Source organism: Aegilops tauschii, chromosome 6, assembly GCF_002575655.3.
Source record: "Aegilops tauschii subsp. strangulata cultivar AL8/78 chromosome 6, Aet v6.0, whole genome shotgun sequence".
In the NCBI taxonomy this organism is placed as follows: Eukaryota; Viridiplantae; Streptophyta; class Magnoliopsida; order Poales; family Poaceae; genus Aegilops; species Aegilops tauschii.
This window is the reverse complement of record NC_053040.3, coordinates 320,751,737-320,769,492: the sequence shown is the minus strand read 5'-3', so window position 1 is coordinate 320,769,492 and position 17,756 is coordinate 320,751,737. Positions and strand designations below refer to the sequence as shown.

The 17,756-nt window shown below is 49.7% G+C and overlaps 1 protein-coding gene across 1 annotated transcript; it reads left to right on the top strand.

Annotated features, from left to right (window-relative positions):
- The first annotated feature begins 3,136 nt into the window (after positions 1 to 3,136).
- On the top strand, positions 3,137 to 15,867 carry LOC120966487 (putative kinase-like protein TMKL1). Its single transcript, XM_045230409.1, has 4 exons — positions 3,137 to 3,255; positions 4,587 to 4,902; positions 13,484 to 13,826; positions 14,687 to 15,867. The coding sequence occupies exons 1-4, from the start codon at positions 3,137 to 3,139 to the stop codon at positions 15,097 to 15,099; spliced, it is 1,191 nt and encodes a 396-aa protein (XP_045086344.1). The 3' UTR covers positions 15,100 to 15,867.
- The last annotated feature ends 1,889 nt before the right edge of the window (positions 15,868 to 17,756 follow it).

Sequence of the window (17,756 nt, the reverse complement as noted above, 5' to 3'; positions counted from 1 at the left end):
GTGCAGCGACGTCTCCTCCTTCTTGATCCGGCAAGGGGGAAGGAGAGGTTGATGGAGATCCAGCAACACGACGGCGTGGTGGTGGATGTAGCGGGTCTCGTGCAGGGCTTCGCCGAGCTTCTACGAGAGAGAGAGAGGTGTTGCAGGGGAGGAGGGAGGCGCCCAAGGCTGTTATGTGCTGCCCTCCCTCCCCCCTTTATATAGGCCCCCTGGGGGGTGCGCCAGCCCCAAGAGATGGGATCTCAAGGGGGGCGGCGGCCACAAGGGGGGAAGGGGTGCCTTGCCCCCCAAGGCAAGGGGGAACTCCCCCTAGGGTTCCCAACCCTAGGCGCATGGGGGGAGGACCAAGGGGGGCGCCCCAGCCCACTAGGGGCTGGTTCCCTTCCACTTTCAGCCCACGGGGCCCTCCGGGACAGGTGGCCCCACCCGGTGGACCCCCGGGACCCTTCCGGTGGTCCCGGTACAATACCGATAACCCCCGAAACTTTCCCGGTGGCCGAAACTGGACTTCCTATATATTATTCTTCACCTCCGGACCATTCCGGAACCTCTCGTGACGTCCGGGATCTCATCTGGGACTCCAAACAACTTTCGGGTTTCCGCATACATATATCTCTACAACCCTAGCGTCACCGGACCTTAAGTGTGTAGACCCTACGGGTTCGGGAGACATGCAGACATGACCGAGACGCCTCTCCGGTCAATAACCAACAGCGGGATCTGGATACCCATGTTGGCTCCCACATGTTCCACGATGATCTCATCGGATGAACCACGGTGTCGAGGATTCAATCAATCCCGTATACAATTCCCTTTGTCAATCGGTATGTTACTTGCCCGAGATTCGATCGTCGGTATCCCAATACCTTGTTCAATCTCGTTACCGGCAAGTCTCTTTACTCGTACCGCAATGCATGATCCCGTGACTAACGCCTTAGTCACATTGAGCTCATTATGATGATGCATTACCGAGTGGGCCCAGAGATACCTCTCCGTCATACGGAGTGACAAATCCCAGTCTCGATCCGTGCCAACCCAACAGACACTTTCGGAGATACCCGTAGTGCACCTTTATAGTCACCCAGTTACGTTGTGACGTTTGGCACACCCAAAGCACTCCTACAGTATCCGGGAGTTGCACGATCTCATGGTCTAAGGAAAAGATACTTGACATTGGAAAAGCTCTAGCAAACGAAACTACACGATCTTTTATGCTATGCTTAGGATTGGGTCTTGTCCATCACATCATTCTCCTAATGATGTGATCCCGTTATCAATGACATCCAATGTCCATAGTCAGGAAACCGTGACTATCTGTTGATCAACGAGCTAGTCAACTAGAGGCTTACTAGGGACAGGATGTGGTCTATGTATTCACACATGTATCACGATTTCCGGACAATACAATTATAGCATGAATAATAGACAATTACCATGAACAAAGAAATATAATAATAACCATTTATTATTGCCTCTAGGGCATATTTCCAACACAAGAGCCCTTTCACTGACTTGAACTTTGAATTGAAGCATTCTGCAAGGTTACTGGTCACATAATCTACTTTGCAGATTTCGTTGAATTGGCTTCTTGAACACACCTTACCATGATGTGCATCCATGTACTCCTTCACAAGAGGATTTTGAGCATACAACACTCTCAAATGGTGTTCATTCTTCCTTTTGCTGCATGTGTATGATGCTGGCCATAAGTTCTCATCATAAACTTTACCTTTGAACTTCTTTTTGAAATTATGCGCTAGGTGTCGCATACATTCCCTATGCTCCACTCCAGGGAATACAATTTCCACTGCACTCTCTAAACCCTTGCAAGCATCTGTGTGTATAGCTAAACCTGGGGGTGTGCCTATAATGTTGCGCAACTGCTGCAGAAACCAGACCCAACTTTCCTCAGACTCTGCCTCCACCACACCAAATGCAACTGGGAATAGCCAGTTGTGTCCATCAACTACAGAAGCTGCTACTAGCTATCCTCTCCATCTTCCAGTCAAATGTGTAGCATCTACAGCCAAATAGGGCCTGCAACCATCTAGAAACCCCTGCCAGCAAGCCTTGAAACAAACAAAAGCCCTTCTGAAGCACTCCTTCTGCAATGACTTCCCATTTATTTTGAATGGAACTGTATGCTTGTCAATCTCTACAACACTCCCTGGACTTGCCATCTCCACTTCAGCTTTGAAAGTGTAAAGCAGCTGAAAACTGTCATTCCATTGACCATTAATTCTGTCAAGAGCCCTTTCCTTAGCATTGAAAATTCTCATGTAAGGAATTTCTATCTTGTACTTCTCAAAAAGCTTCCCATGGAGTGCTATTGGACCAAGTCCAGGTTCTTCTCTCAGCCAATCCAATATAGCATCTGCCACCCACCTAGTTTTTGCTAGCTTGGTTTTGGCCTTCCCCCCTCCCCCTCCAGGTGGACATGTGTGCTTGTGTGGGTTTTTCTTTATCTGAAACAAAATAAAAGGGTAAAAAACAGTTGAGAAACCTTACTCAACGATCTGAAACTAAATTACTAACTGAACTTGGATTACCTGAATATATTTGCTCTTGATCATACGAGATGCATGCAACTTCCACCTACACCTAGGATATGGACAAAATACTGTGAACCTTGTTGGCTCACTCCTTTTAATCTTATAGGTATTTTCAGATATAATGCACCATGTTGTCACTGCATTCCGACAGTCCACCATTGATTGGAAAATGGTACCTACACTAAGCTCAGGTTTTTCCCTGTTCCACTCAATTGTTGGCATGTCATCACCATCGTATTCATCCTCGATTAAGCTCTCCATGTTCTCCACCTTCTTTTCATCGTCAGTGTCATCAAACCTAGCTTGGCTGATGGGCTCCTCCATATATTCGTCATCCACTGCTTGCTGACTGGCTACATCGACCAGTTCAGGAAACATCATCTCGTCTTCATCATCATTTGTAGGCACTGCCTCGTCAGGTTCTGCATCTTCTTCTACACCAACTGCAGAAGGTACACGAGAAGCAGCAGCTGAATCGGAACCAGAATTGGCAGCAGGCATGTTCTGGCTCCATGAACCACTTGCTTTACTTGGTGTCGACCTACAAGGAGTGCCGGGGTGCTGGCTATTAGCACAGACAGATGATGTCTGAACTCCCTTCCCCTTCGCCCGTTCTGCGCGTGGCTGAAGCACATCGATTTGGAGTTTACCAAATCGGCAGCCAGCAATCCCAGCAAAAAGCAACGGCATATGATCGTCGCAAGTTAGTGGGAGAAATCTTTGCTCGTCACTGCTGAAGTAATTCAGTTCAACAGCATCGGCATCACTCCAGGGATAGGTGTTTCGGAGCTCAGCTCACAAATCTTTGAAAGATATGCTGGTTTCTACCACTTTGGGATAGAAAAATGATGAAATCAAATGCGGTTTAGTACCACGCAGCACACTAGTTTCCATTCTAATCGCCAGCCGGAAAGCCAGCGCGGGATCAATCCTATTTTGTTGAAGGAAACAAAGGCTTCAGTTAGCCGGGTAAAATCGAGCACAAATTCAAACGATTCAAGCAAACAGAAGTCAAATACGGCCTACAATACGACTTAGAACGTCAATTCGAGAGGAAACAATGCTTACCCAGGTTTAATCCATGAATTATCTGCCGCGGATTCCACCCAATCCTCTCCACGGTCGACTGCATTCCGGCCATCCTCACTCAACATCGCTATGTAATCCCAGGTGGGGAGGTGGGCTATATCTGGCGGAGACGCGGCGTCGCCGACGAACTGAATAGGGGCATAGGGTGGAGGAAACAACTGTGGTGGACGCGGCACGACGCCAGCGGAGGGGGAGGGGCGGCGCGGTGCAGTGCGGCCTATCTAGATTTGTTTCAGATTCAGACAAGCTGCCCAATACGTGTCTCCTTGCGGTCCCACCCGTCAGCAAGCAACAGTCAGACGAAGACTCGGCCCCACTCGTCAGCAATTAACGGTCAATGGACGGTCAAGACGGCAAACGCCCGCTATGAGCATTTGTGAGAGTTTCAGCTAAGGAAGAGGGGAAAAGTGAGCAAAAGTTTGGAGCGTGGGGAAAAGTGAGCACAACTAAGGAACCAGGGGCACTAATTTAAATATCCCAACTAAAATACCCATACTACTTGAATTATTCATACCAAAAGTTTATGTGTGCTCCAAACATTTTGGGTACCCGAATTACCCAAACCAAAATTTTGGGTAATTTGGGTTCGGGTATTTTTTTGGCAGAAAAAAATCCGGTTCCCATTTTTTAGTACCCGAATTATCCATAAACCGAGCTACCCGAACCGAAATAACCAAAATACCCGAATTGTCCATAAACCGAACTACCCATACTGAAATAACCAAAATACCTGAATGCTCGAACCCAAGCCAAAAACCAAGGCAACCGAACTTTAGAAAAACCAAGGCAACCGAGCAAAGCACACGCTAAAGCGAGGGGCTTTGCCTCGAATCCTGGGCGAGGCCGAGCCACGAACCCCACCACCAGAAGGGGTCCGTTGCAGCCCCTTAAAGATCCGTGCGTGTAGTATTTTCGCCACTGCTTTCGCCTTCCGTTTATTCCAAGAACTAGGCGCAGGCAGGCAGGCGCAGACGCACAGCCGGCGACGGCGGACGGAGCCTCGGACGAGCCGATGCACAAGGGGCGGACCAACTCCATCCCGCTTCCCATACTCGGCGTCCTCTTCGCCTACCTGCTCTACCGCTACCTCCGCCCGCGCCTCCGCGGCCTCCGCCTCGACCGCCTCCTGTTCCGCGTCCCGGATTGCCTCCGCCGTCGCGGCAATGCCACCCGGAGCACCCTGCTGCCCTACTTCGCGCCCATCGCCGACCGCCTCGGCGCGCTGCGGCCGTACCTCGGCCCCATCGCCGACCGCCTCGGGGTCAGCCCGTGTTAGGAGCCCTCCTTGAAAGCTGAATAAAACTGTTTCTTATTGATGATTTGGTGCGGCATACAAGAGTATATAAGAGGGTACAAACCGACTTGGGGTAGGGGTACAAAACTGACTTGGACTAGAAGTCGTATACCATAATGACTACTCTAACATCCCCCCGCAGTATCAACGGCAGGCTCGACGACGTTGAGACTGAAACAGATATCTTGAAACGGCTTAGTAGGCAGTGCCTTGGTGAAAATGTCAGCAAACTGAGCCGTAGAGGGAACATGAAGCACCCGAACCTGACCAAGAGCAACCTTTTCACGAACAAAATGAATATCAATCTCAATATGCTTTGTGCGTCGGTGTTGAACTGGATTGCTGGTCATGTAGACTGCTGATATGTTGTCACAGTAGACAATAGTGGCCTGCTCAATAGGCCTGTGTAGCTCGGAGAGTAACTGCCGAATCCAGATTGTATCTGCAACGGCATGTGCCACAGCGCGATACTCAGCCTCGGCCGACGAACGTGAGACTGTAACCTGTCTTTTCGAAGACCAAGAAATCAAATTGTTACCAAGAAAAACACAAAAACCGGAAGTGGACCTTCGAGTGTCAGGACAACCAGCCCAGTCTGCATCAGAGTATGTGGTAAGCGAGTTTGGAGAAGAATTATTGAGGTGGAGACCATGATTGAGAGTTCCTTTTAAATACCGAAGAATGCGTTTAACATGATTATAGTGAGGAACCCGGGGATCATGCATATAGAGACATGCTTGTTGAACAGCAAAAGAGATTTCAGGACGAGTAATGGTGAGATATTGGAGAGCACCTGTTAGGCTACGATAGAGAGTAGGATCGGAAAAGGGTTCACCGGTAGCCGAAAGTTTAAAACTAGTATCGACAGGAGTGCGAGATGATTGACAGTCAAGCATACCAGCACGATTAAGAAGATCAAGAATATACTGGCGTTGGGAAAGAAAAAGGCTAGAGGAATCTCGAACAACAGCAATGCCTAAGAAATGATGAAGGAGTCCTAGGTCAGTCATAGAAAATTCAGATCTAAGAAGAGAGACAATATGATCTAAGAACTTTTGAGAGGAGGCAGTAAGAATGATATCATCTACATAGAGAAGTAAATAGGCAGTGTCAGAAGTTTGATGATACACAAAAAGAGAGGTGTCGGAGAGAGATGGAGTGAAGCCTATTGTTTGAATGAAGGAGGAGAAGCGTTGAAACCAAGCTCGTGGGGCCTGTTTAAGACCGTAGAGAGATTTCTGAAGAAGACATACATGAGTTGGAAAGGATGGATTTTCAAAACCCAGAGGTTGCTGGCAGTAGACAGTTTCTTGAAGGGAACCATGGAGGAAAGCATTTTTAACATCAAGTTGGTGAATGGGCCATGAAGAGGAGACAGCAACACTAAGAACGGTGCGAATGGTGCTAGGTTTAACAACAGGAGAGAAGGTTTCTTCGTAATCAATTCCTTGTTGCTGAGAAAAGCCACGACAAACCCACCTAGCTTTATATCGTGAGAGGCTCCCATCGGAGTGGAACTTTTGGCGAAAAATCCATTTGCCAGAAACAATATTTGTATTGGGAGGACGAGGAACAAGTTGCCAGGTGTTGTTTTGAAGTAAAGCATTATATTCTTCTTGCATGGCAACGGCCCAATTGGGATCAAGTAGAGCAGTTTTGTAATTCTTTGGAAGAGAAGTGAGAGATACGGAGGTATGAAGGTTTAGGCGGTCTTGGGGTTGATGAAATCCTGATTTGGCCCTAGTACGCATGCGATGATCATTAATCAGGGCTGCTGTAGGAATAGCACGAGGGGGTAAGGTGGGTACTGGTGAGTCCGGCGCAGCGGAAGAGTCGGACGAAGGAGTAGGGCTGGGTAGTGGAGTGGGAGCAGGGCTGGGTGGTGGAGTGGGAGTAGGGGCCGGGGGTGTTGGGGAGGGAGCAGGGGTCGGGGGTGTTGGGGACGTCTCGGGTGGGGTGAGTGTATGGTTGGGATTGGCTATGGTGGGTGTTAATGGTGGTGGTGATAAGTTGTGTTCGGCAGGTAGGGGAGTATATAGTTGGAAAGGACGGGGAGAGGGGGTGTTTGCGGAGCTAGGGGTGTTGGATGGTGTAGTAGTGCGTTGTGAGAAAGGAAAAATGTGCTCAGCAAACGTGACATGACGAGAGACATGAACGTGTCCGGTGTGAAGGTCGAGACAGCGATAGCCTTTGTGCTCGTCAGAGAAGCCGAGAAAAGCACATGGGATAGAGCGTGGTGACAATTTATTTGCAGAAGTGGCGTAGGCATTGGGAAAACAGAGACAGCCGAAAACACGAACCGCGGAGTAGTCGGGGTGGGAAAGAAAGAGGGAATAATAGGGAGTAGTGTTGAGTTTAGTTTTGGAAGGTCGAATATTTAGAAGGAAGGTGGCCATGTGTAGGGCTTCAGCCCAAAACTTGGGAGGCATAGATGATTGAATGAGGAGAGTGCGAACTATATCATTGAGGGTGCGAAGAGAGCGTTCTGCTTTACCATTTTGAGGGGAGGTGTAGGGACATGAGAACCTAAGCAGGATGCCATGTTGTAAGAAGAAAGTGCGATTTTTAATGTTATCAAACTCGCGACCATTGTCACATTGGATAAAGCAAATTGGGAGGAAGAAGTGAACAGACACATAGCGTTGAAAATTAAGGAAAAGAGAATGGACCTCGGATTTGTTGCGTAGAGGAAAAGTCCAGACAAAGTGGGTGAAATCATCTAGGATAACAAGGTAGTATTTAAAACCCGAAACACTTGCAATGGGAGAGGTCCATAAATCACAATGTATTAATTCAAAGGGATAAGTGCTACAAGAACTAGAGGAACTAAAGGGAAGACACACATGTTTGCCTAATTGACAAGACTCGCAAAACACAGAATTATGAGAGTCCCTATTACATGGTATGGTAAATTCACTAAGCATAGAAGCTAAGACGGCGGGGTTGGGATGGCCCAAGCGACGATGCCAGAGATCGACGGAGGCCAGCATGGATGTTGGAGGGGTGGCGGCAGGAACTCCATTAAGAGAATAAAGATCACCGGAGCTATTAAAGCGAGCGATCTCGGCCTTGGTCAGGTAATCCTTCACAGATAAACCAAAAGGGTCAAATTCAGCCGAAACTAGATTGTCGCAAGTAAATTGGCGAACAGAGATAAGATTTTTAATGAGGGCGGGTGCAACTAGAACATCGCGAAGTAAAAGAGGTTTGGTGGAAGAGGGAAGTTGAGCCTGACCAACACAATATATAGGAACAGATGATCCATCTCCAAGGATAATGGAAGGGAAAGGAGATTTAGTGCAAGAAGATAACCAATTACTAGATGCAGACATATGACTAGAGGCCCCTGAATCAAAGATCCAATCCGTACCTGAGTTTCCTTGTGCAGCAAAGTTATTCATGGCCTGGAGAAAGGCAGCTTGATCCCAGCTCGGCGTCGCAGGTGAGGGTGGCGTCGGAAACAGTGCCGGCGGATACGATGGTGAAGGCAGTAGGGCCGGCTGGGGAGTGTAGTAGGCATTGGCCGGCTGTGGTGGGGGTGGCGTCGGGAGCACGACCGGCTGAGGTGTGTAGTAGGCGCCGCCGTCGGTGCTGTAATGACCATAATGAGCATACGTCGGGGCGGCGTGATAGGCATTGGCCGACTGTCGGGGGTTGAGAACCCCGGGAGCACCAGTAGGCGGCCGAAGGCCGGGTTGCCAGGCACCTGAGTATGCCGGCGGAGCACCGAGGGTGGACGGAGCGGACCAGGGCATGGGCCATGCTTGAACAAGCCCCGTCCAAGGATCATGAGGAGGCCGCCATGCAACCGCAGATGGAGCACTGGTGGGTGGTGCAGGACTCGGTGCTGGTGATGTCGTAGGCGGAACCGAACGAGTCGACGGCGGCCTGTAGATAGGGTTTTTGCCGCGGTAGTTCGGACTAGGACGCCAGCCTGGGGGCGGTTGAACAGATGACGATGCGGACGGCCCGGCGGCAGGAGCCAGCCTGGAAGGCGGCGCTGGTGTAGACGGCAGAGGAGGATGAGCCGCAGCATGAAAGACCTTGGGGCGAGAGTCCTTGCGAGCTTGTGTTTCCGCCGCGAGTTGTAGCAAGGAACGAACTTCAGCGAAGGTAGGAGGGGGCCGTATCATCGGTATGAACGAGGCTTGCTTGTCAAAGTCTTCGCCGAGGCCGACGACGACGATATTGATTAGCTGTGAGTCGCTAACTGTATCGCCGAGTTCGCGGAGCTCATCACCAATGGTCTTAACGCGCTGGCAGAACAGGTTCACCGGGGCGTCTCCTTGCACCATATTGCGAAGCCCGGTGTGAAGAGCGTTTTTCCGAGCGTCGGTGTTGCTTTGGAAGAGCTGACGGAGGGAGTGCCAGATGTTGGCAGCGGTGGCGCCGTCGTGATCGAGCATGTTGAAGATTTCGGTGGTGATGCGGGTGTAGAACCACTGGACGATCGCGAGATCGTCTTTCAACCATTGCGGATCGTCGGGGCGGGGAAGACAGTTGGCGGCGACATGCGAGCGCAGGTTGCAGCGGCCGAGGTGGAGATCGAAGAGATGTCTCCAATGGTAGTAGTTGTGGGCGGCGAGATCAAGAACTATGGGGATGTAGGGGCTGATGTCGGAGATTGTGTCAGCAAGAGATATTGGTGCGGCGAGGATGGATGCAGGGTAGTTTTGTGGAGCTATGGTAAGGGCCGAGAGAGAAGCGGCCGCGGCGTTGGCAGCCTTGGCGATGAGTGCGGCCCGGCGCTCGAAGTAGCCGGGCGGCGGCGGTGGCGGTGGCGGTGGCGTTGGCGGAGCCATACCCTAAACCCTGGGACCGGTATCTGATACCATGAAAGCTGAATAAAACTGTTTCTTATTGATGATTTGGTGCGGCATACAAGAGTATATAAGAGGGTACAAACCGACTTGGGGTAGGGGTACAAAACTGACTTGAACTACCATAATGACTACTCTAACACTCCTAACCGGTGCACATGCTTGGCTGGCCCGTGGACAGCATGTGGGCTGGGCTGGGCTGCACGACACGAACCCGGCGGCTCTCTTCCCTTCCTCCTCCTTCCCCCAATTCTTGTATCCAGAGATTGTAACCCTAGATCGTTACCTGAACCCCCCCCCCCCCCCCCCCCCCCCCCCCCCCCCCCCAACGAGTCATCGCCTTCTTCCTGTTCGATAAAATGACTAGCCACCAAATGTCCTCAGATCAAGTTCTCAGCATGGTGGTGGAGCAAGCGATTTACCCTATCACTACTGATGTAGTGTATTCCCTCTTCGCTCCTTTTGGTGTAGAGCAGTTGGTGGTGTATCCCCAAACAAAATCAGAGGATGGAGAGCTTTGTGTAGCGGTGGACGTCCGATTCACTTCGGCGCACGCGGCGGCGCACGCGTTCGCGTACTGGGATGGCCGCTGCATCTACTACCGGTGTTGCCGCCTGCAGACGTGGTGCGCTACACTCGACGTGTTGCCGGCCCCAGCGTCTCCTTCACCCACCGTCGTCAAGGACAACCGTGACACTGTCGTCGACCTCAACAACTCCACCACGGCCATCTCTAGTCATGACGGCAAGTCCGTCGGGTCCGTCAACATCCCTGCGGCAGCCAGCACCAGCACACCGCCTCATGTCCATGATACATCGCCCAAGTCTTCCCTAAAGAGGGACTACCGTGTCCCCGTCGTGGGCACGGACGAGTACACATTGGTGGCGGCAATTCCAGAAGTCGTCACCGAGCTCGCCGTCTTCCCCGGCGTCCCCTCCACCACCAAGGCCCAGGAGGTCCTCGAGGTCATCCACGGCGCGCCCCCTGCCTACATCACGATGGCGCACATCACCTGTTCGACGGATGGCTCGAACCAAGTTATCGCCACCAACAGCGTCAACAAGGTCACCACCAATCTCGTCAAGCCTGCGGTCGACCTCAACGACAATGAGGTTGAGCAGCTCGCAGCTGTACGGCCAACGCACTCCATTAGCACGGGCACCTTCTGCATCACCGAGGAGGTCGTTCCTTCCGGGGCGTCCACCACCGACATCGATTCCAAGGACGGCGTGGGGGAGCTCGATGCCTCATTTTTGATCTCCATCAACACCTCCCATCTTGTGACAAACAAGGTTTCATCCATCAAACTGATGCAGCTGTTCGTGGACCATGACGTGGATTTGCCGCCCACAAGGCACCACGGGCTGCGTATACGTCCGATGCCATGGCCATCACTTTGGGGAGACCTTGCAGATGGCAGGGAGGTACGACCCATCCCTTGGCCGTTTCCCGTGAAGAAGTTCATGGAGCATCCATTCCAGTTTGTCCAATTGCTTGATATGACTAGTAGCACCTTTCCTGTGGAATCATGTCATGCTGGAGAACTTGTGGGCAATCGCAATGTACACTGCATCCAGATAAGCTCTATCGAGCCCTTGTGCTTATGGTCTTTGCAACAGAACAATGTTGGTTCCTGTCACCGTAAGCATGCCAAGCTATTTTCTTACAATAAACAGTGGCCTTTGGAATGGGGTACATGCACTATTATTCTTGCTGTGGGAACGCATCATTCTGGTCTTGCTCCTATGGTTGTAAATCAGTTTCGGCGTGCGAAGAAACACAGTGCTTGGAATAGGATGAGCGGTTTTGGTTTTCAGTTAATACAGTGTGAGCCAGTGCTATCTTTTGATCTAGCTAACATCACTGAACAAGGGCAGCTCACTTTCTTGGTTTCCGCTGAGCCAAGCAAATGTTGTGAGGCTGGGTCAAAAAGAGTGAAATTCAACACTCTGTCTGTTTTCCCTAATTGGTCTAAACATTTTCAATGGAAAGTTGCATGGCCACTTAGTTCCAAGAGGAAACATCTGCTAGCAGGCCTTGTCTTATGCCATGGCCGTCATTTGCTTGCTCTCCTGACGAAGTGATTCTGAAGCATACAGGGCTGCTACCGCTGGTTACATATGCGATGCAGTATTTATCTCATGATCTGAAATCTTGGAGAGCATCCTTGAGGTATTTGCCAAGTGCGCGACTGAAACCATGTACTTATGAGAAGTTTGCTTGTTGGATCCCCATGACGCCGAGAGATACGCCTATCCTGAGTCAGCCGATAATGCAACTTATGGGTGATCTGAACCTGGGTGTTGTGGTGATGATGCGGTGCTTGGTTCTACTATCTTCTGCTAACATTGATTATGAGCTGCGGCGTCGACCAGATCAAACAAAAGATTGTGGTGTGCTTGTGAAGTTCAGAATATTGCATATTTTTCTAGTTCCTTCAGCCAAGCTGCAACCATGGCCTTCCTGCAGATATACATTCACACATTTTGAGCAGCAGTTCTTTCCCCAGTTACCTTTTCCTAGGACTGACAAAATGCCAGACACAAGGCGGCACAGGAACATTTCAGTACAGTGGCAATGTTTACATCAAGAAGAATTTAGCGGGACTGGCCATTGTGATACAGATGGCAATTCTCAACCAGATGGCCTATACATGGTAGCAGGCTGCTATGGCGCTGGGCATCTGGTGTTGTATCCTTGCCAACCATCTCACACAGACTTAGTAGTGGTTCTGACCATGGCACCACATCGCTTCAAAAATTTCTATGGCCTATGTAGTTTCAGCGACAGTCCGACAAGGGAGCTTCCAGAAATTGATGTATATAAAGCTATACTGTGTGAGCTTATGCTAGTTCTGGACCAGCACCTAGACATTTTGAATTCACGGCTTGATGTTTCTAACAATTGGTGCTCTTTGTTGTGGCTCAATTCAGATTATATGCTCAATTATGATATGGATGTGATTGGATCTGACTGGGGCATCTACCTGTTGGACATATCTTGGGATCCTGGAGGGATGGCATGGCCGTTGTTACCCGAATTGGCTCGGCGAGTGGTCTTCGAGGGAGAAAGGTGTGTCATCATCTTAACTGCGGCCTACCTTGTCCACGCCAGCTACATTTCATTTCGGCTACTGCATGGACTTCGATGGGTTCAAGGTACAACAATTTTTGTGGGATCAGGGCCGTGTGAGCCTTCCAAGTCTTATACATCCTTCGGGGGGGCCTACCTTGGCCACAACTACTGCTTCGACCTTGTCGAAATCTACCCCGGCTTCGGCTACCACCGTGACTACGACTGCTTCTTCGAGCTCGTTCAAGTCCACCTTAACAATGGTTACTACTGCGACAACTACCCTGGCGACCCCAACATGATTGATGATCTTCAAGCACCATGGGATCCTGGCGAGCTTTTCAGGACAACGGCTTGGGGGCAAGCCGCATTTCAAGGAGGAGGGGATGTTAGGAGCCCTCCTAACCGGTGCACATACTTGGGCTGGCCCGTGGACAGCATGTGGGCTGGGCTGGGCTGTGCACATGTTGAAGCGTTGCTGGCTATAAGTAAGTGGAGAGGAGGCAACGAGGAGGGTATTCAGTGGATCACGGCACGAACCCGGCGGCGTCTCTCTTCCCTTCCTCCTCCTTCCCCCAATTCTTGTATTCAGAGATTGTAACCCTAAATCGTTACCTGAATTCGTGAGTTGAGTGTTAGATCGAGTAATATACCAGTGGGATTCTAACATCCCGCACGGCCACGGCGGCGCGGACGCGCTCGTCAGGTTCCCCGGCGGCGAGGGCCTGTCGGTGGCCGCCATCCTCGAGGCGCCCGGGGAGGTGGTGGCCAAGTCCTCGCACAGCATGCTGTACCGCGCGGCGATGCGCTCCGGGGAGACGGCTGTGCGGCCCGCGTGCGCCGTGGGTGCCGACGAGGCCGCCGCCGCCGCGCGCCGGATCGGCGCGGTCACCCACCCGAACCTCGTGCCGCTCCGCGCCGTGTACGTCGGGCCGAGGGGCGAGAAGCTGCTCGTGCACCCCTTCTACGCCGCGGGCTCGCTCCACCGCTTCTTGCAAGGTCAGTGCGCATCACTCACTGTTGTTTTGGCCGTTCCGTAGCAGTAAGAAATTACAGAATGCTCCTGTGAATCAGGCGACATGTTTTTTCTGACATTTTGAAATGCAGAATTTTTCTACGTCAAAAGTGCACATGAGCCCACACTGCAAATGAAACTTTTTCTTATTCTATTTGTTGCGACGAGATCACACATGAAACATTATTATAAGCTTATACAATTACATTTCGTCACAAAGGGAAAAGCATGGCGTAGTTGCTAAGCGAGTTCGAAAAAAGAGAGGTAGATCAGCAGCTTTCCCTAAACAAAAATCATTACGCCCATCAGTTTGAACTTTTGAGCCAATGTGGGATGTGTTACAATAGTTAGGTTCGGTTACGTTACAGAGTTCATTTCTTACTTCCATTCCATCTTCGCTGGTTCTTATTATTGCATACTGCGGCCAGGGAGGAAACATTTCTCTGCTTTGGTTGTTAGCCTGAAACCTCACATGATACTGTCCTGAAGCAATGGTCCTGGCTATTAATGTTATATAAGGTCATTAGATCACCCTTCACAATCGTGATCATTGGGGCATACTATCAGTCCTGTGTGTTGTTCAGTTAAAACAGTGGTTAGTGTTGCATAATCGTCTGTCAAACAGTAGTAAACATAGTCATTGTTGTGCCTTGTTTCAAAGAAATAAAAGCCATTGGTGTGCCTTAATTGAAGGCACATGCACACATGTGCAGTCTTTTCAAGCGAAAACCATTTGCAATATTGGCACTTTCAGCCCATTTTAGTATTTCACGCATCATTGTCATTTGTACTACGATACTATTCTCACGATTTTCTTGAACGACATAAACGATCGATTAAGTAGACGTCTTTGTTCACGGCATTTGGTGTGATGGAATGATGCTGGAGGCGTCCGCGGCGCAGGGGTACAAGGCGCCGGAGCTGGTCAAGATGAGGGACGCCACCAGGGAGAGCGACGTCTACAGCCTCGGGGTGGTGCTGCTGGAGATGCTCGCGCACAAGGAGCCGGCCGGCGACGAGGACCGCGCGCCGAGCTCCCGCGACATCTTCTTGCCGGCGTCCTTCAAGAACCTGGTGCTCGAGAGGAAGATCTCCGACGCGATCAGCTCGGACCTCGTCAGGCAGAGCAGGAAGTCCGGGAACGAGAGGAAGCTGAACGCCTTCTTCGAGCTGGCCACGGCTTGCTGCAGCCCTTCGCCGTCGCTGAGGCCCAACACCAAGGCGATACTCAGAAGGCTTGAAGCGATAGCAAAATGATTACTTAATTTAAGTAAATGTGGGTAGGTTCACCGGATTGCTACACTCTTATCAGCATTTGCATCATGGCAGTGCCAGTGTGGACCGTTGATGGGAGTGAGGCATTCAGACGTAGCACGAGACAGGGCTGAAGTGAAGGAACCACTGAACCTCTGCTGGAGAATTGGGGAATGGAGGCCGATAATTCAAGGCAGAGCACGGGCTCAGATGAGCCCGGTGAACAGTACCCCGATTTGAAATACAAAAAATGTTCAAAAAATTCCAATTTTTTTGTGGTGCAAGATACTTCTGTGTGTGAACTCCGTGCAAAATTTTTTGTGAAGTTTGGACATTCGAGAACCCCGTGGCAAAAAAGACAATCAGGCATGAACAGTGTGATTTTCAAAAGAATCTCAGACATCCAAAATTTGTCTTCTTTGCCACGAGCTTCTTGAATGTCCAAACTTCACAAAATTTTGCACGGGGTTCACGCACAGAAGCATCTTGCATCACAAAAAAATTTGGAATTTTTTGAACCTTTTTTGTATTTTAAATTGAGGTACTGTTCACGCCCGGGCTCATCTGAGCCCGGGCACCAAATCGCCGCACTCAATGGAGGCGCGCTTTAGATGTCATGGAATGTGTATAGTCAGAGTGTAAACGCAGTGAGGTTACTCGATCGTTTGTAATTTTCTTGTGCTTTACTTGAAACCGATCATGTACAAATCTCCATGTAAATCTAGCCTTCGTCTGATCTGAGTGTTATATCAGATATGATTGGTAGGAGTATTCAGTGGCAGATCCAGAATTTGAAGTTACCCGGAGCGGACTTATAAAGGAAGCGAAAAATCCAAACCACGATGCAATCAAAGAATACAATTAACAAAATTAACTGGCCAAGTAGTATGCCTGCTTGAACTAATTTGAACTGGGAGAAATATATATATATATATATATATATATATATATATATATATATATATATATATATATATAACACAACAAAAAAAATTATATAAACTCTAACTCTGACATCTGCTTTATCCCCAGATCTGTAATCTTCAAGTCTAATAGATACCTAAAACATGTGAAAAGACATATTAATATTAAGTTAAGTATTTTAGTATACTCGTCAATTTGTTTTTCAAGGGCCGGGGCAGGTTCATTGTCTGCTTGATTAAATCTTTGAGGCACATTAGCTTGCAAATTGTTTGTATCAGTTTCTTATTAACTTAATACTTCAGGAATATTTATTATCTATTTTGCAAAAAAGAATATTTATTAGCTTGGGAGAGAAGTTCTCCCGATCAATAGCGGGATTGCGATCGAAGGCTGCGTACAGAAAATAAATGGGCTCTTCTCATCTTCTACTGGGCCTGGCTGATTGGCCCATCTGACCTTATCGAATCGTTCTCTTTCCTCAATTTATCTTCCTCTTGACTTCGTCACCGACGGAACGTACAGGAGAGCTTCTCTCGCCTCCCATGGTGGCCATTGGCCAGGCCAAAGCAGTAGGTGTGTGCTAGGTATCAAAAATTTACCCGGGGCGGCCGCCCCTACACGACCCCACGTTGGCGCCGCCCCTGGGAGTATTTGCTATACAGCTTGTGATGTTCCCGGTGCATGTGCGGTTGTTCTACTTGTACGCACTGACAAGGACAGGTAGAGAGTTTTTTTTAAACGAGACAAAAGATTTGCCATTTTCATTGAATAAGGAGAAGAGAGAGTTTTAACGACATCCCCGCGCCGTGAAAACTGAGAAAATTTACAAAGATCTACTCTCCCAGCATCAAATTACACAAATGTTTAGCGCTCGCCAGAGCCCATAGAGAAGCATCCTCTTTAGTAGATCGCACGATCACCATCACCGGCGCCGCCTTGTTCCTGAACATGCGTGCATTTCGCTCATTCCAAACCACCCAGCTTACAAGATGAAGAAGGGAGGCGAGGGCTTTTGTTGGCAACACATTGTTGGTGAGGACCCCATCCCATCAAGAACCCACCTTGTCGTAGATCATCCAATGTGTGATATCGACATCTAGGTGCAGCCACGTAAGGATCTCCTTCCAGACCCGAATGGAGTAGCGGCACTTGAACAGAAGGTGCGCCGCGGACTCTTGCACTTGATTGCAAAGAGGGCAACGATCGCAATTTGGCCACCCTCGACGTTGAAGCCTGTCCGCCGTCCAGATCCTATTCTGTGTGACCAAGCATGCAAAAAAAATATTATATTTGGGGGGTGCCCAAGCCTTCCAGACAATGGTTTGCAGGTTGGATTGAACATGGCCAACAAATTGCATCAAGTAGGCTGTCTTGGCAGAGTAGAGCCCATCATTGGATAGCTTCCAGAGAATGGTGTCCGGAACTCCCGGTTGGATATTGACATTCGAGAGCCTGTTCCAAAGATCAACAAATTGTTCAAGGTGAACAGGAGAGAGTCCTGTACTTGTGTCAATCAAATTTATCCAGTTGTTATCTCTGATGGCCGAAGCAACAGTGTCACACTTCTTTCTTGATAGCTCGAAGATTTTTGGGGCAATGTCTTTGGGGCGGATGCCATCTAGCCACGAGAATTCCCAGAATTTGGCCTTGGTGCCGTCGCCAAGTGTGACCTTGGTGGCAGCCGTGAAAATGTCCCGATCTTCCTTGCCACAAGGGATCTCAGAACCACACCATGT

Coding starts and splice junctions, on each gene's coding strand:
- LOC120966487 (XM_045230409.1), top strand. CDS start 3,137: ATGTCTGAACTCCCTTCCCCTTCGCCCGTTCTGCGCGTGGCTGAAGCA. Junction 4,903..13,483: donor CCATCGCCGACCGCCTCGGG/GTCAGCCCGTGT, acceptor GTAATATACCAG/TGGGATTCTAACATCCCGCA. Junction 13,827..14,686: donor GCTCCACCGCTTCTTGCAAG/GTCAGTGCGCAT, acceptor TCGATTAAGTAG/ACGTCTTTGTTCACGGCATT.